This window comes from Typopeltis vanoorti, chromosome 16 (genome assembly GCF_054136105.1).
Source record: "Typopeltis vanoorti isolate ZY-2024b chromosome 16, IOZ_Tvanoo_1.0, whole genome shotgun sequence".
In the NCBI taxonomy this organism is placed as follows: Eukaryota; Metazoa; Arthropoda; class Arachnida; order Uropygi; family Thelyphonidae; genus Typopeltis; species Typopeltis vanoorti.
In genome coordinates, this window is record NC_143564.1 from 71,127,553 (window position 1) to 71,151,691 (window position 24,139).

The 24,139-nt window shown below is 36.7% G+C and overlaps 1 protein-coding gene across 3 annotated transcripts in view; it reads left to right on the plus strand.

Annotated features, from left to right (window-relative positions):
* The window catches only part of LOC150098116 (polyamine deacetylase HDAC10-like), a 420,755-nt gene that overhangs the window by 330,077 nt on the left and 66,539 nt on the right, over positions 1 to 24,139 (plus strand). For all 3 annotated transcript variants that reach the window (XM_090406206.1, XM_090406205.1, XM_090406204.1), the window contains 2 exons: positions 2,530 to 2,595; positions 10,259 to 10,345. In XM_090406206.1, the coding sequence (XP_090262332.1) occupies positions 2,530 to 2,595; positions 10,259 to 10,345 (153 nt within the window). The remainder of the gene's footprint in view (positions 1 to 2,529; positions 2,596 to 10,258; positions 10,346 to 24,139) is intronic.

Here is a 24,139-nt window from a genome sequence, read left to right on the forward strand (position 1 = left end):
ATTTTTTGCTACCTAGCAAGTAAGAGAAAGAATGATTATGGAAAGATGACTTTATTCAGATGATAGGAAAATGACAGAAGCAGAGGAATTAGTGCAGTTACTAAGCGATCACTTTTCAAGTGTACGAGTATATGTGTATATCATTCAAGTAGTGACTTTGCAGTTACTGAGGTGACAGAGACTGATGTAAGCATTGAGGTATATGAACCGGAGGTATTCAGTATATTGAAAAATATCAATGTGAGTACATCTATGGGCTGGATGCTATGTCTGTTCACATGCTATGAGAATTACAAATGAACTGGCAGTGTCTCTGACAAAGTTGTTTAATCTAAATCTCAGCTCTGCCAATTCCAAGGGAGTGGAAAGAGGGTAAAATAGTTCCATTACATAAAGATTGCTCCAAGACAGAAGTAGCAAATTACAGGCTAGTTAGTATCTCTGGAGTGGTGGTTCAAGTATTTGAAAAGTTTGTTAAAAGTAAAATTCAGGAATGGGTGGATAGCAATATGATCATTTGTAGGGGACAGGATGGCTTTGTAAAAGGTAGATCCTGCCTCAGTAATTTATCCACATTTTATAATAAGGCAACAGCAGAATTAGATAAAGGAAATGGCTACACCATGATATTGCTGGAGTTTGCAAAGGCATTTGACAGAATACTGCATGAAAAACTATTACATAACTTGGAACAAATGAGAATGGATATGGGAGGCTAGCTGATAGACAAACATCAGAGGGTGGTGGAGTAGAATGAAGACTAATGAGGTGATTAGTAGGGTGCCCCAGGGTTCTGTACTAGGGCCATTACTCTTTAATTTGTATATTCATGATATAGCAGAAGATTTGAAGGGAGACATTCAGTTGTTTGCCGATGATGCAAAACTGGGGGGGGGGGTAATAGTTGATAAAGGTGATGTAGATATCTTATGGGATGATTTAAATAAATTGGCAGTGTAGGCAAAGGACAATGATTATCAATTTGACATTGTAAAATATGTAAGGTAATGCACTTTGGGATGAAAAGATTGCACACATCATATCATATTGATGGTACTAGTTTACAGGAAATTGATGAGGCTAGAGATCTGGAATGATGGTGGATAGAGATTTGAAATTCAGAGGACATATTGAAAGAGTTGGCAATATAGCTCAGAGGGTTACTTGGATATTGAAAAGCACATTGACAAGTAAAGATAGGGAGGTCATTATTCCTCTTTCTATGATTCTAAGGCTATGATTTAGCCACATGTTGAATACTGTGCACAGATTTGGTCACCTATGTTTCTTGGTGATCAGGAAGTTATAGAGAGGATTCAGAGATGAGTGACCAAGCTGGTGACAGGTCAGTGGAATGTTCCCTATGAGGATAGATTGAGGAGGTGTGGGTTGCAGAGTTTAGTTCACAGATGGAGGAGAAGGGCTATGATAGAAACTTATAAGTTACTAAAGGGATAATATAAGATTGACACAGAAGAAATTTTTCAATACATGGGGAGTAGTGAGAAAACAAAGAGGTCATACTTGGAAGCTGTCTAAAAGTATGGTTAGTAAGGATGTGCAGACTAAGTTCTTTTCTTAGAAAGTGGTGAATGAGTGGAATGGGCTGCAAGCGATGGTTATGAGCACCCCAACAGTGAATAGGTTTAAGGAGATGTATGATAGATATTGTGTTAATAAATAGAGTGGGTCTTCCACAATGAGTCTTTTGACACCATGGAGTGCCCATATAAATAATAATCTCTCTCTCTCACACACACACACACACATACACACATACACATATACATAGAGTCATTTGCTTCTTCAAATGTCAGCTTCATTCTGTATTTTCTTCATTTCACCAAAAACACTTTCACCTTTTGTTTGCTTTTAGTTATACTGTTCTCTTTTTCAAATGTCCAATTCTTTCTTTGTACTTTTTTTGCACATCCTCATCCAAAATATTTTGATGTATACAAAAACAACTTTTACAATGGGGAAAAAAAAACAGTCACAAGACTTTATCTTTGATCAAATATTGTGCAGAAATTTTTTGCTGACATATTAAAGCCATTTATAAGAATTATTGCTCCATGCATTTTGCTGCTCTAATTAATTCTAAATAATTGTTGTAGAAATTTTATATCCTTATGTTTTTTTTTACCTAAACTGTTTTACAGAACAGTCTATTTTGTCACTACTACAATAGTAATTTTCTTATAGAAAGCCTGATATTGTATAAATTTTATCTAGCCATAATGGAGAAAAATGATACAAGTGTTCAGTTTAACTTCAAAACTAAGAAATTAAGATAATTTAAATTAAATCACCCAAATGATTTTTTTTTTAGAAACAGAAAACTTATACAAATAAAAGTTTAAAATTAATTTTAGTATGCATTGTTGCATTTTTTAAAAAATCTATTTGCTTAACCTGTTATTGGAAGCCAGCAATATGATAAACTGCGATCATTGCATGCAGTATATTTATACATAAGTCATTTTTTTAAAATATTTTTTGTAATTCTTCTTTTTCCTCTGTACTTAGTTTAATCCACAAGTAGTAGTAATGGAAACAAGTGGTATGTGGGACAATACAAGAGACTCTGACAAGGTAATTTTTTTGTCTTTTAAAATAGGAATCATCCTTAAATAATGTCATGTTTTTTAAGAGAAAGTGGGATGGTTGATATTATAAAGTATGATGCTATATTATTAAAGAAATATTTTGAAATTTTCACACCACAAACAGAGTTCTATGACTTAGCTTAAAAATCTTAAATATTGTTTAAAAAAAAAGATTTTTGAAAACTCTGAGTTATTTCCATGCTCATCTGATACCAGTGAAATACACAAAGCCAATTATTATTATTATTATTATTATTATTATTATTATAATGGTATCTCCATGGAGTCAGAAGACTCTTCACAGGAGACCAAAACTAACCTTTATATACATAGCATCTATCATACTTCTACTTAAACTCATTCAAAAATCCAGGCACTCACAACTAATTCTAATAATTCATTTCACTCATTCACCACTCTTTAAGCAAAAAAATCTAGTATGTACACCCGTACTCAGCACACTTTCTTTTTCTCTCACATGCTCATTATAATTCTGGTTCAATTCCAACTGAACTCTTCACTTCTACTCTTGCTCACTGAACTAGTTAATGTTAGATGCTTAGCGAAATTGTTCCGGCCTTCAAATTCATACCACATTTTTCCCAAATTGCACACTTTATTGCACTATGTTAAAACTCCTAAAAATGTATGTAAAATATTTGCATTAAATTCATATTGGCCTTTGATATTAAAGATTATAGTATTCTTATGTTTTTTGAGTAACATTTTGAACTGTTAAAATAAAACTTAACTTTTTATTAAACAGCTGTGAATACATCTTTTATTAAGTCTCAACAGTGGAGCATATTCTGTATCTGATTGAATAGTCTATTCCCATTATTATTATTTATTAATTAATTAATTTATTTATTATTTTCCTGACCTCCATGGAATCACAAGATTCATCATAGGGTTATTATCTATCATATCACTTCTTAAACTCATCAACAGTCTGCACATTCACCATGCTCTCAGGCAATGCATTCCATGCTTCTACCACTCTCCATACAAAAAACTTACTTCTTACCCTTTTACTCACCACCTTCTTTTGCAACTTCCAGGGATGCCCCCTTGTCCTTGCTATTTTTCTCATTCTACCATATGAAAACTCCTAGTGTTAATATGATAATAATCTTTCAACAGCTTAAATGTCTCGATCATATCCCCCCCCCCCCCTTGCCTTCTATCCACCAAACTCTGCAGTCTGCATCCTTCAGTCTATCCTCACGATCAACATTGTACAGTCCTGGTAATTTTTGTTATCTATATCTGCACCCTCTCGAAGGTTACTTCAACTCCCAGTGATCAGATCTGAGCACAAAAATCCAGACATGGACTGATCAAAGCTTTATATGATGGGACCAGCAATTCACTCAGAGAATTGTTGCTTAACATTGCAGCAATTCTCTGAGATGTCTTCACAACCTTTGCAATATATCCTCAGGATCACAAGATCCCAGAACCCAAGATCACTTTCTTCCTCCACTTTTTCCAGTATAACTGCACCAAGTGAGTCTGAAGCATCCTATCTGTGGATCCCAAATTTCAAACCTTGCATTTAGTTGCATTAAACTGATATCCTCATGCCTTTGTCCATCCTTCCATCTTATTCAAATCCTCTTGAAGAGCCAAATCATCAACACTATTACTAATAACCCTCCCAAGCTTCACATCATCTCAAACAGCTGAACATCTCCCTGAAGTCCTATGATAATATTATTGACATAAAGATCGAATAGCAATGGTTCCAGGACTGAATCCTGTGGAACTCCACTTGTAACCTTCCTACACCCTGATATGCCCACCCCCCCATATACAATTCTATGATATCTATCAGAGAGCTAATCACTAATCCAATCCATAACCTGATATCCAAACCCATATGATGCAACTTAAAAATCAATTTGTTTGTACCTGAATGGAACACCTAATAAAGTGATCATTAACTCGATGTCAACTGCTTTGGTCACCCGATTCCCATCTCTACTCAGCAAGGCAATCCATCCACTATCATTTTACCTTCTACTTGCCACATAGTGAAAAACTCCTTGGGATTCTTGTTGGAATGCAGTGCCAGTCTCCTCTCATATTCTAATTTTTCTCTCCTTACAATACTAGTCACACTTTCCTAGCCTGAACTTCTATTCCTCATGCAACTGCACATCACCTCTCTCTTTATGTCTTCCATAATCTCTTTTTTTTTTTTCCAATTCCCCTTTTATTCCTTTTGTCATCCATTTGACTCCAAATTGCTTTATCTTCTTCACTCAAGGTATACAATCTGTCATTGCCATCAACAATTTTTTCTTAGGTATCTCCCATGCACTAATGACCCCTCCTCCTTCAAATTCTTTCACCCATTGTGCTACTTCAAGCTGGTTTCTGAGTCTATGATAGTTGCCTTCCTTATAATTTAACATAAATTCTTTCTGTTTTGACACCTCCACATGCCTATTCATTCTCCAAGTCAGGACTACATGGTCACTCTCACCAATGGGGAAGCAAGTATGTCATCTGTGACAATCAGATCCTGTGATGCTCTGACCAAATCTAAAACTCTTGATCCTTGTGTTCCCTCCACCACATGCTGCCTAAGACAGTTGTCCCTCAAGAAATTCAAAAATTCAGTTCCCTTATTACTGCATGCTGTCTCCTCTACCCTCATCATCATCTATATTCCCTGGTCTGTAGCAACATCCCACTACATATCTTGTCTTATAAACATCTGTCTCACACCATATACTCTCAAAGCCATTGGTGTTATTTCCACTGAGATTCTCTACCCTGAGATCACACAATTCAACTCTTATCATGAATAACACTCCACCACCATATTTACCTTCCCTATCCTGTTGAATATGCTATATCCTTCAATTTCTATCCCTGTTAGAACATCCTCTTCAGCCAATTAAGTTTCACTAATACTAACAACCTTTGGAGAGACTGAGTCAATCAATGCCACAAACTCATTCCCTTTATTCCTAATGCTCCTGGCATTTGTATACAGAAAAATCCATGTATTACCAGTATTCTTATAGCCATTATTACTCTCTTCATACTCCACCTAGCTCTGTAATGCCCTCATTTCTCAAGCAACTATCCCCACATGAGGCCACCATCCCTGCAACATTCCACCTGGGCATTTCTAGTTTCCCTGTCCTGACACACTCACTTGTCCAAAAAACTACAGTCTCTCCGAATGCCTACACCCTTCTGCATTGAAATGTAATCCATCTCTCGCATAAAACTCTCTTCTATCCTCAAATGTACTCCATGCATCTACACATTCCAGACCTCTTTTACTGCACATTATCACTATCACCTGATTTGCCATTACTGCTCTTCTCCTTCACTCTGCATTATCATACTGGGGCTACACACTCACTATCTTTCCTCGGACACATTTTTGCTGCTCTCAAATCTTTTGCTACACAATTCACACTACCTCTCAGATTATTCATCCCAACCATTACTATAATTATTATTATTATTATTATTATTAAACAAGACCTCATGGAGTCAAAGACTCATCTAGGAGGTCCTTTTATCTCACACACATCTCATCATACCGGGTCTTAAACACATTCAAACTCCCTGCAGACACCACACTCTCAGGCAAGGCATTCCAATCATTCACAACTCTGCACGAAAAAAACCTGCCTCTCACTCCCCTACTCACACCCTCTTTATACAGTTTCCAGGGATGACCTCTGGTTCTCCCCTGATCTCCCACTATTCGCTGTAGAACTTCTCCACCATTGATCCTATAGCAACCCCTTACCAACTTGTAGGTCTCTATCATATCTCCCCTCTTCCTTCTCTCCACTAGTCTCTGCAAATTACATCTTTTCAATCTTTCCTCATACTCGACATTCCAGAGGTCAGAAACTACCTTAGTCAGTCGCCTTTGGACCCTTTCCAACATCTCTTCATCCTTCTGAAAACCAGGTGACCAAATCTGGGCACAATAGTCCATGTGTGGCCTAATCAAAGCCTTATACAATGGAACAAGAATCTCCCTACTTCTACATGTCAGTGTCCTCCTCATCATTCCCAGAAGTCTTTGTGTTGTCTTCACAATTTTGGCGATGTGACCCCTAAATTTTAGATCCTTATCCACTATCACTCCCAGATCTCTTATTTCCTCTACTTCCAACAATATATTTTCACCAAGCATAAATTCTGCATCCCATCTTTGTTTTCCAAATTTTAAAACCTTACATTTTGCAACATTGAACTCACATCCCCATTTGCTTGCCCAATCACTCAATTTATTCAAGTCTTCTTGCAAGGCCACAACATCTTCACTACTCTTTATGGTTCGTCCCAACTTTGCATCATCTGCAAACAACTGAATATCTCCATCCAAATCTTCGCCAATATCATTAATATACAAGTTAAATAGTAATGGCCCTAAAACAGATCCCTGAGGCACTCCACTAGTGACTTTCCTTTTCCTGGATATTGCACCCCCATACACAACTTGTTGATACCTATCAGATAGCCAGTCTCCAATCCAATGCACTAATCTAATATCCAACCCCATCTGCTCTAGTTTGACTGTCAACTTATCATGAGGCACTCTATCAAAAGCTTTTGCGAAATCCAAGTATATTACTGTGTATCCTTCTCCTCTGTCCAAGGAAGCAGTCACTTTATTGTAATAAGTAAGTAGATTACTAAAACACGACCTCCCTTTAGCAAATCCATGCTGTCCATCAAAGATTATACCATTGTTGTCAACCCAACTCTGGATCCTAGTTCTCACAAGCTTCTCCAACAACTTAACCACAACACCTGACACACAGATAGGCCTATAGTTTGATGCTTGAGTTCGATCACCTCCTTTATGAAGTGGCACAATCTTGCCCTCCTTCCACTCTTTAGGGACTTGACCAAGTGCAAGACTCGTATTAAAAAAATATGTCAAGGCAGGTGTCAACTCTCTGGCACATTCCTTCAGAATACGCGGTGATATATTATCAAGTCCCACAGCCTTATTTACATCTAGTTTACTCAACTCCCCAAACACCTCTTGCTCACTTACAGTCAGTCTCTCCTCCCCATCATCAACTGCTCTTAATCTCTCCATGAAGTCACATTCACAAGATTGAAAGATCTTTATGAACTGCTCATTAAGTATCTCCACCACACATTCTGCAACAGCTGTCTTTATACCATTTCCTCCAATCAATGTCATCCTTCCATAATCATTCTTTCTTTTGCTGGCTACATATCGAAAGAACTCCCTAGGATTCTTTTTAGCTTCATTAGCTAACTGCTGTTCATACCTCTCTTTAGCTACTCTCACCAACCAAGTCACTCTCCTTGCCTGGTCTTTGTAGAACTCATGAAATTGGTTACTTCCACTTCTCTTATGCTGCCTCCACAATGCCCTTTTTCTCTGTATTGCATGCTTAATCTCTTTATTCATCCATCTCACACCTAACTTATTTAACCTTCTCACCCGTGGTATACATTTAGACATTGCATCCACTAAATATTTTTTGAAAATCCCCCAAGCTGCATTGATCTCTTTTCCAGCTAACTCCTCATTCCATGCTACACCTGCAAGCTGTCTCCTGAGCTCTTCATAATCACCCCCCTTGTAGTTCCACATATACCCTTTTTTCACAGGGGTCCTTGCACCGCTGGCAACCACCCAAGTAATCACCTCATGGTCACTTTCGCCAATTGGTGGATGATTTGATACCTCATTGATAATTACATCCTCCGATGAGATGACCAAATCCAAGACCCTTAATCCTCTTGTGCCCTCTGTTACATACTGTCTGAGGTAGTTATCCCTCAAAAACTCAAGAAACTCATTTTCTTTACTTCCAGTTGCTATCTCTTCATTCCAATCTATATTGCCATAATTAAAATCACCCATAATGATCATCCTTTTCTTATTTGCTTGGCTTATTTGACTATACATTTCACTATCACCACCATCCACATTACCAGGTCTATAACAACATCCCACCAAGTATTTGAATCTATTCACCTCTATCTCACACCATACTGCCTCAAAACCACTGGCCCCATTTCCCCCTTGCATCTCTACCTTGTATGGACATAACTCTTTCTCTATCATCAATAGCACTCCCCCTCCCTTTTTACCCCTTCTATCCTCACGAAACACATCATACCTTTCCATCTCTATTCCTGTCAGGATGTCATCCTCATCTAACCATGTCTCACTTATTCCGACAATCTCTGGGTGCACAGACGCAATTAGTGCAACCATTTCATCCGCCTTGTTTCTTATACTTCTAGCATTGGTATACAAACACAACAACTCATTTCTGGATCTACAGCTAGTTCCACTGATACCACTCACTCGATGTGATCTCTCCATGCTGGACTGGGGCCATTTCCCTTTCTGCTTCTTCATTTTAGAACCCTTTGCAATTCCATCTGTTTCCTTTTGATCCCTGATCATCCCATTACTTTCCTGCCTACACATTCTCTCACCTCCTCTTGGAGCATCCACCTTTCTCACGCTGTGTATCCCTGTCCACCCTGAGCCTCCCCGTTTCCCTGTTCCTCTTGCACACCCATTCTCTCATTATCTATACTCATACCACTCACTTCCACATTCATTTCCACTCCTTCAATCTCTCCTGTCTTACTCTCCTGCTCTTCCACATCACTCCCCTCTCGATCTGATTCATTCTCTCTATTCACTTCTCTACCTTCCAGCAGCAGTCTCTCCAAGCGACTCACACCATAACCACTCAAATGCAGTCCATCGCTCCCATACAGCTCACTTCGTCCCTCAAACTCATTCCACACATTAACAAACTGTACTCCCATCTCCTCACACATTTCAGCCAGAATATCATTCATAATCCTTGCTCTCCGCCTCATTTCACCACAATCATACCTAGGCAACACACTGACCACCCTTCCTGTCACACTATTCTCCTTTATCTTTCCAAGCAGTCTCCTGACATTCATTCTGACAATCTCCTCTACACTTTCACCTCCTCTTCACTGCCATTGCCACACTCTCTGTTATTCCACCAGGTAAGCACTTCTCTGATATACTCTACTCTGCATGCCCTGAATCATTGAATCTCTATACATAACATTCCAAACAGATCCACATATCTCACCTTCTCTCACCTGCATCCCTGACTCTTATGACTTCCAATCTCTCTCTTGTTTCTCTTGCACTCTCCCTTCTTCCTTTCATCTCTCTATCCCTTGCTTCTACACTCTTTCAACTTTCTGCAATTTCCTCTCTTCCCCTGTCTCTCCCATGTTCTCACCTTCCTCTCTGTCTCTCTCTCTCCCCCTTGCTCTCTGATGCACCATTCTCTTACACCTACTCTTGTTCCTCTCACACTTTCACTTATAATGAAATAAATATCTTTAGTTAATTGAAAGTTAATAAATTATTCATGCTTTTAGGTATACATAAATAATTTTATTATAATACTTGGTAACTATAATGAGGAATATTCATACTGAAATTATTTCTTTTTTTATTATTATTATTAAGATATGAGAATTTGGAAGGAGTGAATGAGAAAACAAGAAGAGTAAAAAATAATATTGTACTAATAACATTGTTATTAGTACAATAATAAAAATTTATAAAATATAGTAAGAATTATGAAATATACTTCTATATATTCCAGGATGATGGGACTCTTACTTTAACATTATGCCATGTGATTCATCTTTTAAGCTCATTGGCCTATGGAAAATTAATTATTATATCTGAGGTAAGTGGATTTTAATTATATTCAAATATAAACAGTTAGGACATATACAAATTTAAGAATTCCAAAGATTTTAAATAAATGAACTAAAACCATGTTTGTGATAAGAATAACAGGTTGTCTTAATTTACTGCTGTTACTGGATGTCTGTAAGGTTCCCAAGACCTGCTTTAGGAAGATGTTTACTTTAAATATATCCCCCTAAATTCATTAAATCACTGTATATTCATCATCCTAACTAACACTGACTCACCATTCTTCATGAAAAATGTCTACCTATTCTTTTGTTGCTTATCATGCTTTTGCTCAACTTTGAGCAATAATTTGTTGCCTTCTTCCCCCCTCTTTTAATGCCATGCATGAAAAGTGACTTCTCTATAGCTCAGTGATCTGTATTGATGTTCCTCTTTGCTTTTTCTTCTATTAATTTTGCGCTACAGTTCTTCGTTTTTATATTCCATTTGTAATTCTGATATTTTGGTGTTCTGAACCTTCTGTATACCATAACTGTTGAACATCAAGATAAATATAGATCATACATAAAGGCACATATCAGATAGCACCACCATCCAAATGCACAATTCCTTTCTCCATCAGCTTACTTCATGTTTTCACCATGTGTAAGCTGAGCGAGTGTATTAATTGTTGAGCATTAAATTACAAGTTACACAAAACAAGGCAAGCATTATGTTCTGAATTGCTTAATGTTACAGTACTATCAGGTTTAGTGATTAAAAAAGTGTCATAAATAAGTTTGAGTATTTAGCCCTGTTGCCCACAAAAAACAAAGCAATAAACTGTTTCTTTAAGAACAGAAAGTGTTAATGATAAGTTGCCGAGAAGTCCAAGAAAATTTTTCAGAAAATTAGTCCAGCAATCTGATATTTCTTATATTACTTGGAAATAAAAAATTTGTAAATTGCATTCTGAAAATATATGTATACAAAAACAGTTACCCATCATTCACTCTCCATCTGTGATTTCAAGTCTCATATGTTTTCTACTTTCCATTATCAGTGATAGAAAATTTTTAAATTTCAGAACATATCTCCAGAAAATTTAGAAATTTTCTGGAAATATGTTCTGAACTAAAGAGACTTGGTTTCACTTTATGACTATCACATCAAAATAATGAGTTTGGGGTAGCAATATCAGGTTAGTGCATGCTTCGTACATTCTTCCAAGAAAGTGATTTCCCATATATAATGTAAAATTACAATCAATTGGTTGAAATGTTTACTAAAAAGAAATTGCCGAGGCCTGGTTTTAGCAAGTTGGGATTACTTCTCATACAGCAAGAAGAACAAAGAACACTTTCTTTGGCAATTAAATCATTAGCAAAAATATCTCCATTATGGTTGTTGGATCTTGTACTTATTTCTTTTCTGATGTTTTTGAAATATCACATATATAATAGCAAATTTAAAATTCTACAGCAGCTTCAGAAGTACATTGAAACTGCAGTCAGCAGAAATTGCAAAAAGAAATGTTGCATTATAGAAATTGTAAAGGACAAACAGAAGACAATTTCAACCATAATTTCTAAACTCTAATCCATATATCTATATGAATATGTTTGTAAATCTTTAAAATAATATATTTGATTATCACTTGTATGACTTACATTTATTCTGTATGCAGAAGTACATTTCAGCAGAAAGGACACTGACAATTTTTATCTCTGCCTTTCTTTATCATTTTCATTATGAAAAAAAAGCTAACCATGAACTCAGAATTATTGAAGAGATAGAAGACCATGTACTATATTGATGGGACTGAAACCTGAAGGTCAATATGATCAATATAGTGCATGACTTTTGATCTCTTCATTCCATGATCCACCTTATGATGTTTTGCTTTTTGATGATCCATTCATATGATGGTTTTCAATTATGGCCATTGCCTATTTACACAATGCAGCATTCACTCACACAATAGTTTTAATGATGTGATGCTGCCATGAAAGCAATGGAAATGAAAGTTTTAAGAACAATGTTGGCAAAAAAACAAGGAAAGGTAGAATAAGAAATGTGGACATTAGGAATGGTTAAGACTAGAAAGTGTTGGAGAAATGCTTGTGAACTCTTGCTTAAAGTGTTTGGACACAAATTGAGAATGAATTTAAAATACCAAGAATATCTGAAACAAAATTTGAGAGGAGGACACAAAAAAAAGGTGAAAAGACTAGATAAGATAGAATCTAGAAAAAATAAACCTGAAGTGGAATAGTGTTCATGAAGGAAGAATTTGGGAATACATAAAAAGAAATGGAGAGATTTGACCCACCTGATCCAACCTGACAGTTTCTGTGGAATAGTTGTAGATAAAGAAGGAGATGTTGCTATGAATTAAATCATGCACAATTTTCATATATTGTTTACAAGTTGTTGCTTGCTGCATCTCTGTGTGTGTGTGTGTGTTTCCTTTTACAGCAAAACACAGAACTGAAAATTGACTATAAAGTTGTTTACAACTTATTTTATTTTACTGTTGCTAATAAAATGCTAATGTTGTTGATAAAAATTAAAGTAAGGATACAGTTGCTTTCAGTGAAAAGAGGAAGATGTATAAACCTATTACATGGAATTAATTATTATAATAATTAATTGCAACACCTCCAAGGAGTCCAAGGACTCATCAAGGGAGGGCACCTACATTACAAGACCATCTCTACCACTTCCATCCATGACCATCACTACACCACTGCCATTTACTGCCCATCACCACCACTAGTAGTTTTTGTCTGTAAATTGTGTGTGTCCTGAAGGCCGATTTGTCTGTATGCGGGATGAAAAACTGAGTTTCTGGGAGAAAAAACCCTGCTACCTCCGTATGAGATCGGCTAACTCACCTTCATTTTGAAAAAAGCACACATAAAGATTCCTCCTGTCATGACGAGAATCGAACTTAGGCCTTTTCCAATCGAAGGGTGCAAAGCATTGTCGTACTTCCAGTTGTGCTACGGAGTCGCTAAGATATTAAGATTAAAATGATTAAATTTAGTGATGATGGTGTATTGAACACTGAGATAGGCCACAGGCTAAACTTACCTCAATCTATTGTTGTTGCAGTGGTTAAAAACTAAGATAAATTTCTTACTGAAGTGAAACATTACACTTAATACTGCACTTATCTGTACTTTTTACTAGAGAGTTATCCATTTCTATCTTTTTCTATTCTTCTAAATTTATAAATTAAAAATTATTCTAAAATTGGTTGGAGTTATAATAAAGTAATAATAGAGTTGGGTAAGAAAATGGTTGATATTTCTGAACTTTGCCAAAGCATTTGACAGGATTCTATATGCAAATTGGCTGAGAATCATTATCATCATCAGCTACAAATTCCTGATATGTATCCTCAGGGGATCTACACGATATTATGATAGTACTACATGAAAAAATTACATCATCACTAACTTATTATTATTAACAATTTTCCTCCAAATTAATCTATTATCTATCGAGACTCCAACATTATGAGATCTTATATTTCTCTCTTCTAGGACATGTCTTACTGTATCAATACACCTAGATCTTGGTCTTCCTCAAGGTCTTTTTCTGCCATCCAGGTTAGCAAAATAAGTGTTCTTCATCAGGATGGCAGAAAAAGACCCTGAGGAAGACCAATTCTCTTTAATTCTCTCCCATTCTCTTTAAGTGGCCATACCACCAGAGATCAGCTCTGCTAACGTATTCCTGAATACTAACAGTATTAAGTTCTTTCCTAATATCCTCATTTTTGATATGATACTGCCATTTATGTTATTTGTTCACTTTCTTTGGACTCTCATATCTGTAGTATCCAGTCTTTAATTAAGTGTTTTATTTCTAACCTGGCTCTCAGACTCATATGTTAATGAACATTGTCTTGTGTACAACTAGTTTAGTGCTTTGACTACTCTCTCTGTTACTCCATATAAATTTATTCAGCTTTGCTAATTCTGCTGTCTATTTATTATTATTATTATTATTATTGTTGTTGTTGTTGTTGTTGTTGTACAGGCACCTCCATAGAGTCCGAAGCCTCATTGCGAGAGACGCAAACTATCCACACAGTCTATCATACCCCTCCTTGAATCCATTAACAGATAAAGCACTCACAACTGACTCAGGCAACCGATTCCACTCATTCACCACTCTCCAAGCAAAAAATCTAGTCCTCAGAGACACCTACTAACCACACCTTTATTCAACTTCCAGGGATGACTCCTTCTTCTGGTCCTTACGGCCAAGTGCAGAAACTTAAATGTTTCTATCATATCCCTCTTTATCTCCTATCAACCAACTTCTACAACCCCCCCCCCACCCTACATGCACACACCCTCAATCTATCTTTATTGGGAACACTGCACATACCACTCACCATCTTGGTTCCTCGCATTTGAATCTTCTCCACAGCTTCCTCTTACCCAAGCCAGGGGGACCAAATTTGAGCACAGTAATCCAGATGTAGACATATCAAGGCCTTATGAATAGGAATATCAACTTCCTTATCTCTACTTGTTAATGTGTTCTTCAATATCCAAGTAATTTAATGGGCTACCTTAACAATCATAGCAATATGTCCTCTAAACTATAACTCTCTGTCTACCACCAAATTCCATATTTAATTTGCCATCTTCACTAAAAAATTTGTGCGGAAATAGATAAAATGTTTTACTTATACTATAGATGTTCTCCAATTCAGAATGCAGCTGATGTTTTCAGTATTTCTTCTTCTTTTTTTTTTTTTTAATTGTCTTTGCCTTTTTATTGCTGATTTTCATACCAAATTTATCACAGCAGTTATTCAATTTAGTCAGGAAATCTGTACTGGATTTATTTAGAAATAGAACATCATCTGTATAAAGTAAAGAGCTGAGATTAAAATTACAAATTTTGATATCAGGTCTAATATCACTTTCCTTCATAATGTAATCCATATAGATGATGAATAACAATATACATCTTTGTCTCACCTCTGATTTAACATCAAATCATCATATAACTCCTTCAATTCTAACTTCTGACTTAAAGCTCAAATATAGACTAAGAATTGGTTGATATAATGTCCCATTTATGCTATATGACTGTAGTGTTTTGAACAGCTTTTCACTTGACAGCTTGTCATATGCCTTTTCCAGATATACAAAACTAAATACAGATTCCTGTTATATTCCTATGACTACTCCACTATTAGTTTTGAAGTGAATATTTGATCTTGATAACCTCTGTTTAGCCTGAATCCACTTGCTCTGCTCCAAGCTTTCCCTTACACAATTTTTTTCTTTTCGCAAGAATACTTGCATAAATCTTAAAGATTTATGCATGTATACTGATGGAAGATGATATAGTAACAGGAATAGAAGTAGCAGGGTACAGCATTTTTCGGCAGGATGGGAGGGAAAGTGTGGTGGTGGAGTACTGCTTATGATAAGTAATGACATGTTCTATAAGAGTGGAGGCTTTGGAAGGCAGTGACACTAATGGTTTTGAAAGCATATGGTGTGAGGTAGAGGTAGGCAAGACAGGATATTCAGTGTGATGTTGCTACAAACCAAGGAATACAGAGGGTGGGTAGCAGGAGATGTTTAGGCAGTTGAGCTTGGCAAGTGCAAGAAAAATGATTGTTATGGGAGATTTTAACTACAGCAGTAAAAGCTGGGAAGAGGAAAATGTGTGTAGTAATAAGGGGATGGAATTTCTGGAATTCTTGAGGGACAGATGTCTTAGGCAACATGTAATAGAGGGAACAAGAGGTTCAAGAATTTTGGATTTGGTCATAGCATCAGAAGAGCTGATAATAATTGAGATGACATCTCTCTCCCCAGTTGGAGAGAGTGACCATGTGGTTTTGACTTGGAAGATGAATAGACATGCAGGAGTATCAAAGAGATGGGAACATATGTGGAATTATAAGGCAGGTGATTATAATAATCTTAGACATCAACTTGGGGAAGTTTCATGGAGGGAGGAATTGGAAGGCCAGGATATCATTAGTGCTTTGGAAATTGTGAAGGAATATTTGATAGCAGCAATAGTAAGCTGTATTCCACGAGTGAAGAAGTGGACACAATTTGGTGTAAAGTGGATGACAAACAATATGAAACAGGAACTGCAGGTGAAAAAGAGATTATGGAAGAGATATAAGAAGAGAGGTGGAGAACAGATTCATGAAGAATATAAAACTCAGGGCAGGAGAGTGGCTAGTATGGTGAGGAAGGCAAAACTGGAATATGAGAGGAGATTGGCCCTAAGATCCAAAGAAAATCCTAGGGAATTTTTAGCTATGTGGCCAGTAGGAGGAGAAATGATTATGGAAGAATGACATTGTGGGATAAAAATGGGAATAAAGCGACTGATGCAGAGGACATAGTGAAGGCTTTCAATGAGCACTTTATTGGGGTATTTCATCCTGGAGAAGAAGGTTTTAATACTATTGGGGTAGGGCAGTTTAGAAGTGCAAGGGGAGTATGTGTTCCAAATACTGAGTATTCTGGATGTCAGTAAAGCAGTGGGACTGGATGGTATTTCACCATGGGTTTTGAGAGAATGTGCTTAAGAACTGATCCTTTGACCTTTGGAAGGACCTAGTTTCATTGGAAACTAGGTCCTTCCAAAGTTTCATTGGAAACTTTGACTTAGTTTCCAATGAAAGTCTGGCTACAGGAAAGTTACCCAAGGAATGGAAGGAAGGTAAGATAGTGTCATTGCATAAGGGTGGTAGCAGACTGCAATGTCTAATTATTATAAGCCAGTTTGTGTGTCATTAGTAATTGTTATGGTCTTGGAGAAATTAGTGAGGGACTATATACAGCATTGGGCAGATGAGGGTATTGTTATCTGTGAGAATCAACAAGGATTTGTTTTAAGGGGCACTCTTGCTTAAGTAATATGATTGCCTTTTATAATAAAATGACAAAAGCAGTTGATGAGGGAAAGGCATACACTGCCATTTTTTGAATTTTGCAAAGGCATTTGACAGGGTGCCACATGATAAGCTGATATTTAAGTTACAGCACATAGGTTTAGATGTTGGGTTAGTCAAATGGATTCAGGATTGGCTGTCTGATAGGTATCAGAGAGTTGTGTATGGTGGGGCAATATCAAGGAAGCAGAAGATTACAAGTGGGGTTCCACAGGGCTCAGTACTGTGACCTATATTGTTTAACCTTTATATCAATGACATTGTCAATGGATTGTAAGAGGATATTCAGTTGTTTGCAGATGATGTGAAGCTGAGAAGGGTTATTAGTAATAGTACAAATGTGGCAGCCCTGCAAATGGATTTGAATAAACTAGACAGATGTGCAAATGAATGGGGATGTCGGTTTAATGCAGCAAAATGTAAATTGAAGAGATATTTGAAGAGATAGAAGAGTTATCATTCTGTTGTATGAGACACTGATCAGACCACACTTAGACTATTGTTCTTAAATTTGGTCCCCAGTATTCAAAGGGGATAAATTAACTGTGGAGAGGGTGCAGAGGCAGATAACAAAGATGGTTTCAGGACTGAACAATGTTAATTATGAGAATCAGCTGAGGGGGTGTGGACTGCAGAGTTTGGTGGATAGAAGAAGAAGAAGAAGGAGAGGTGATATGATCAAGACTTTTAAACTGTTGAGAGGCAGTTACAGGGTGAACACTGGGGAGTTCTTTCACTTGATGGAGCAGTAGAAAGGAGCAATGACAAGGAGCCATCCCTGAAAAGTACGAAAGGAAGCTGTGAGCTAGAGGGTGAGAAGTGGTTTCTTTGCGTGGAGGGTGGTGGAACTTGGAATGCATTGCCTGATAGAGTGGTGAGACAAGAACGGTTAATGAACTCAAAGGGTGGTATGATAGACTTTGTGTTTCATAAGAAGGTCCTCCCACAATGAGTCTCTTGACTGTATGGAGTCCTGAATAATAATAATAATAATATTTGGAAAAAGGAACATTCAGTAGAGAAATTTCCATGTAATTCTGTAATTCTCATATTGTGAGTCACATAATGGTCAGAAAGCCAAATAACTGGGGGGTGGGGGAAATCTCTACATCACCTTTAAGGAATGTAGAGAACTGACCGGGACTTCTGACCTAATGTCCAATCATCACCTTCACAAGGTGCACCCCATACTGAACGAATGAAGAACGTTGGCAATTTGCGACTTAGCCGACCAAACTCTACTCTCTATTGGCTGATGAGATTTCATTCTGGCTGGAGCATTGCTCTGTTAAACAAGCCCCCCCCCCCGTCACTTTTTTCATCAGGCAACTAGGGTGAGCAGTGAAAAATAAGCTACTGGAATAGACTAGAGCTCAACATCTAGAAGAAGAAGAACAAACCTAAATCAAAAGAACTGAAGATAGGAACCATCAATATAAGGAGTATTAATGGAATGAAATCAAGCTTGTAGGACTGAAAAAGTACCATGTGTGCATAATTGGCATCACTAAAAAACAAAAAAGGTAAAATAAAGAGGCATTTTATTATTATTATTATTATTATTATTATTATTATTATTACAGGACACTTCCAAGGAGTTCAAATACTCATCTCAGAAGGGTTCTACTCTAATAAGTATAGGATGTTATATTCGACCAATAATGATCAAGAAAAGGAAGGAGTAGCGATAGCATTCAACACCAATCATGAAGATAAACGTTTTGATTAGAAGGTAGTTTCGAGTAGAGTTATGTGGACAAACTTCAAAATGGGGAAATGGACAACAAAAGCTATTAGTGCATATAGCAAACAGAAGGTTCTCCTAAGGAACAGATGGAGGAATTTTTCGAGTCATTAGAGCAGGTGGCTGACATGAAGAAAATGGAAAAAGTAGTACTTGCTGGAGATCTAAACAACAGAGTAAAAAGTGAATCGCACCAGTATTACGGAACTTTTGTGGGAAAATGGAGAAAAGGGCAATAATAATAATGATAATGGTAAGCATCTGTTGGATTTCTGCTCAGTGTATGGACTTGTCATTATTAACATCATGTTCCAGCATAAAGTTGTGTATGAGTTCATGTGGAGAGAAGACACAAGAAATAAGAAAAGCCTCAGTGACTGTGTTATTGTGGATAGTGATAATTTCATGCTGATTCATTATACAAGAGCGTACAGAGGATTTGAAATTGGAAGTGACATCACTTAGTTTTAAGTAGAATAAAAATTAATATTACATTTAAAAGAACATTATGTAAAAAAGTTTTGAAAATAATTAAAGTTGAGCAACTTTTACAGTTAATTATTATTATTATTATTATTTGACACCTTCAGGGAGTCCAAGGACTCATTGAGGCAGGGCACCTGCTCTACAACTCTGTCTCCACCATTCCATTAATAAATGACCGCAATTACACCAACGGCATCTACCGCCGACCACCACTGGTATTTCCACAGATAATCATAAACATCCATGCCATGGCAGGATTCGAACCTGCAGCCTTTTGGCTGGAGAGCAGATACGCTAACCACTAGGGCAACCAGGCTGGCAGTTAAATTGTAGACTCAATTATTCAAATATTATTGACGAAAGAATGAAGCAGTTCAAAAACAACTACATGGAGTCTCAGTGGCATACTCTGAAGAAAATATTGATTGATTCAGTTTGTGAGGTATGTGGTGAAGTTGTCTGCAAGGATGGAAAAAGAAGAATGCCATGGTTGAAACAAGAAGTTAAAGAAGCAGTCCAGGAAACAAAGAAAGCATACCAAAAGTTGTTAGCAAATAAGTTGGCAGATACCCTAAAAGAATACAAAGAAAACTGTAAGAGCTAAGCTATGTGCAAGAGTAGCTTATTAATTTAGCCTATGATGATATAATGGCCGTGAGGTCCCTTTTACAGGGAAGTACGGCAGCATCTCAATTCCCCCCCCCCCCTAATTTTATCCAGGCTTAGGACTGCCATAGCTGATGAATCAGGCCTATGGCTGGGTCTTAAGTATTCCTGACTGTAATACGTGTGTGTTCATGGTGCCGGTTTGTCTACTTGCAGGAGGAAAAACCCCAGATAAACTTGGAAGAAAAACTCTGCTGTCCATGACCAAGACCGGCTAACTTGTCTATGTCTGAGAAAGATCCTTTAGCTCCTCATGTCAGCGACACTGCTGTCCATGACCAAGACCAGCTAACTTGTCTATGTCTGAGAAAGATCCTTTAGCTCCTCATGTCAGCGACAAGAATCGAACCCAGGACACTCCTTTCCCAGGTATATGGTTGCGAAGCACATAGCCACTCAGCTAACCGCAGACTCAAGAGTAGCTAAACAAACGCTATAGGTTGTTGGTCAGAATATAGAAGATAAATGTCAGGAAGGTGGCAAAGGATTCTGGAGGCTATTGGAAAAGCTTAGAATGGAGGAAAGAGTATTGTAAAAGAAATTAATGATAATAAAGGTAATAACAGAAAAATTAAAGATAAGAATATCCTAGATGTCTGGAGTAATTACTTTGAAAGACTGTTAAATGAACTGTCTTTCCAGCTGCCTTTCCACATTTGTGGAAAGGCAGCTGGAGTAGATAATATCTGACCAAGGATGCTTAAATATGGAGGTATGAAAGTTTTGCAGTGGTGGCACTACATAATTCAGAGTGCCTGGTCAGAAGGTCAAATTCCAGATGATTGGAGTAGAGCTCTCTCATAGTTCTCATGTAAAAAAAAAAAAAGGGAATAAAGCTGAATATGGGAATTACTGAGGTATTTCTCTACTAAATGTTCCTTGTATGATTTATGCAAGCATACTTGAAAAGAGGTTGAGAAAATTTGTTGAAAAGAAACTTTGAGAAGAACATGCTGGTTCAGACCAAATAGAGGTTGTCAGGACCAGACTTTCACTTTAAGACAAATAGTTGATAAATTGTAGAATTATGACAACGATTTGTACTTAAATTTTGTAGATCTGTAAAAGGTATATGACAGGGTGCCCAGAGAAAAGCTTTTCAAAATACTACCATTGTATGGGGTACATTCTACATAGTCTATATTTAAGTTATTAGTCAGGAGTTAGCATTGAAGGAAATACAGGAAGACTGCTTGATGTAAAACCAAGTGTGAGACAAGGATATACATTATCTTTGCTCTTATTCATCATCTATATGGATCACATTATGAAAGAAAGTGGCATTAGCCTTAGATTAGAATTAGAGATATGAAAGTCAGCTCTTTGCTTTATTCAGATAATGTTGTACTCCTAAACACATTTATGGCAGTTCTAGAGGATTCTTTAACTAATTTGAAAAACAGCTGTAACAAATGAAAATCAGAAATAAAAAGACTAAAACTATGAAAATAGGTGGGAACATAGAAAACTTCAGTTACATTCTAAATGGAGAGCCTATAGAACAAGTAAAATATTTCAGCTATTTAGACACAGTTTTTAGTAATGTCAAATTAAATTTGGAAATAAACAGCAGAATAAGCAATACAAACATGTGATGTTTGGGAGCCATACATCATTTATATGGAATAAGAGAGAAATTAGCCCAAACACTAAACTAGCAGTATAAGAAAAGTATAAGGTGAAAGTATAAGATGGTGTTAAAACCGATTTTAGGTTATGGATCTGAGAGTTGTGTTAGACATTAAAAGCACTCGATCAAAGACCATATTCTAAAGTGAACAGATGGAATCAATGGCAGAACCATATTAAAAATGAAGACATTAGGAAGGAACTTGACATTGTTTGCATTCAAGAATGTGTGAGCAGAGCCTAATCTTAGCTAGGTGGTCATCTAAATAGAATGTGAGAGGAAAGGTTAGCAAAACAGGTGTTTGATACCATGATTAATAATGTAAACGTTCATGTGGTGTCTTAGTAGCCTGAACACCCTTTGAGAGTATCTATCAGGAAATTGATGATGATTCTCACATTGTTTTATTTCCATGTTTATAAATGGGTACTATGAGAAGTCTATTTAGAAGGATGGGTATGTAAAATATATCGATGACATGATTAGGAGATTGGATAACTACAAGTATTAGAAAGTGATTAATGGAAGTGCTATGTCTAAGAGAAGAAGAATGACCAGTGGTGTACCACATAGTTCTGTGCTTGGGCCATTGTTGTTGAACTTATATATTATTAATATCAGGGATTGTCTAGATAGAGAGACCAGTAACTTAATTTAAAAAAAAGGACATGATACTCCCACTTGACAAGATTTTGATAGGACCACTTCTGGACTTCTGTGAGTCCATTATTTTAAAGAGGATGGATGAAATGATGAATTGTTTCCCCAGTTGGTTGAGAACAGATTAAAGGAATGTCTTCAAAGTTTGAGGAATAGATACAGGAGAAGAAATATGACAGAAATATAACTCATTTTTAAGGAAATTGCAACATACATTAAATATTAATTACAATAACTTTAATTAATATTTCTGATATTTCAGCAAAGTCAAATTGTCATCATCAGGGAACATAGTACAATATAATATGTGCATGCAGGCACTACACTGGGTAAATGAGGCTGAAACATGGCAATTAATGGTGAGCGTAAAGTCCTAAATAGTGACCCTTTGTTTGCTAAAATTGATGTTCTTAGCTTTGATGTTGTTATGCTGAAGTTTGGAGGATAAGTACATCCCAAATTTGGGGCAGTTTTATTCAGTCAAATTTGTGGAGGTGTTGGTAGTTTCTTAAGGCTGAGGAAGATTCCAGGAACAGTCTCTCATACTTCTATTTGCTGCAGTGGAGTAGTGGTCTTTTTTTAACATATCCTATGATCCAAAGCATGGTTAGCAAGTTCTGAGTGGCTGTAAACAGACCTCTCCTGTTTTGTGATTCTGATGTTGGCTGTCCTGTTTAGCCATAGTAGGACAGTTTACAAAAATTCCTACAGAAGAAATTATGATTCAGATTGAATGAGGGATGCTCAGTGTTTCTATCCATATTGCTAACAGTATCAGACTGGATGTAGCCAATCCACTAACAAAGCAAAACTGCCAAAAAAAAAAACAAGGAACCTCTCCCATAAGGAATATGAAGCACTACTGGAAATGGAGAACATCAATAAAATAGCAATTACAAAAATGCTTTTTGTAATTATGGGAATGCCACTAACACATTTAAAGTTGCCCCTTTGCATAAAGATTGCTCAACCTACAGTTTCTTCCTTTAGATTCTGACCCAACCAGTACACAAATCAGAACTCTTCACAGGCTCCTTAAAAAAGTCACTGCCTGGTTGTTGACGTTACCAATAAACTAAAACCATACAATTCTGGTCCCCCCCTCCAGATATATATCTGGAGGGGGGGGGACTAGATATATATCAGGGCTACAAAAAATCTACAAAATGCTATTACACCCAACTGCAGATGGCATTGATTGACTCATATACAAATTAGCCAAAGTGTTTCCCAATATACATCCTTTCACATAAAAACTCAGCCCACTTTATAGCTAATATAAAAAACCTGACACTCCAACACACTGACATAATGGTTGATTTTGACATCTCCTCTCTTTCTTTTCTCCAGTGTCACTTAAAGACACTTTTTTTTTTTTTTTAGTTGACCATGAACTCTGCCATTTTGTTTGACAATGAAAATTCTATAAACAAACAGAGGGACAGCCATGGGCTCTACTTTCGCCTCCACTGGCTAACTACTTCATGGAGATTCACATAGACCTATTGTTTGGTCATGCTATGTAGATGATGTGTTCTCCATTTGGCTATATGGCATGAATGCTTCATACATTTTTACATTTTTAACACATCTAAAAAATCCTAGGCTCCAGTTTACCTCAGAAAAGGAAAAAAAAAAATGATAACAATCTTCTTCATCCTACATTTCGATTACACACAGACTGATAGAATCCAGCATTTTC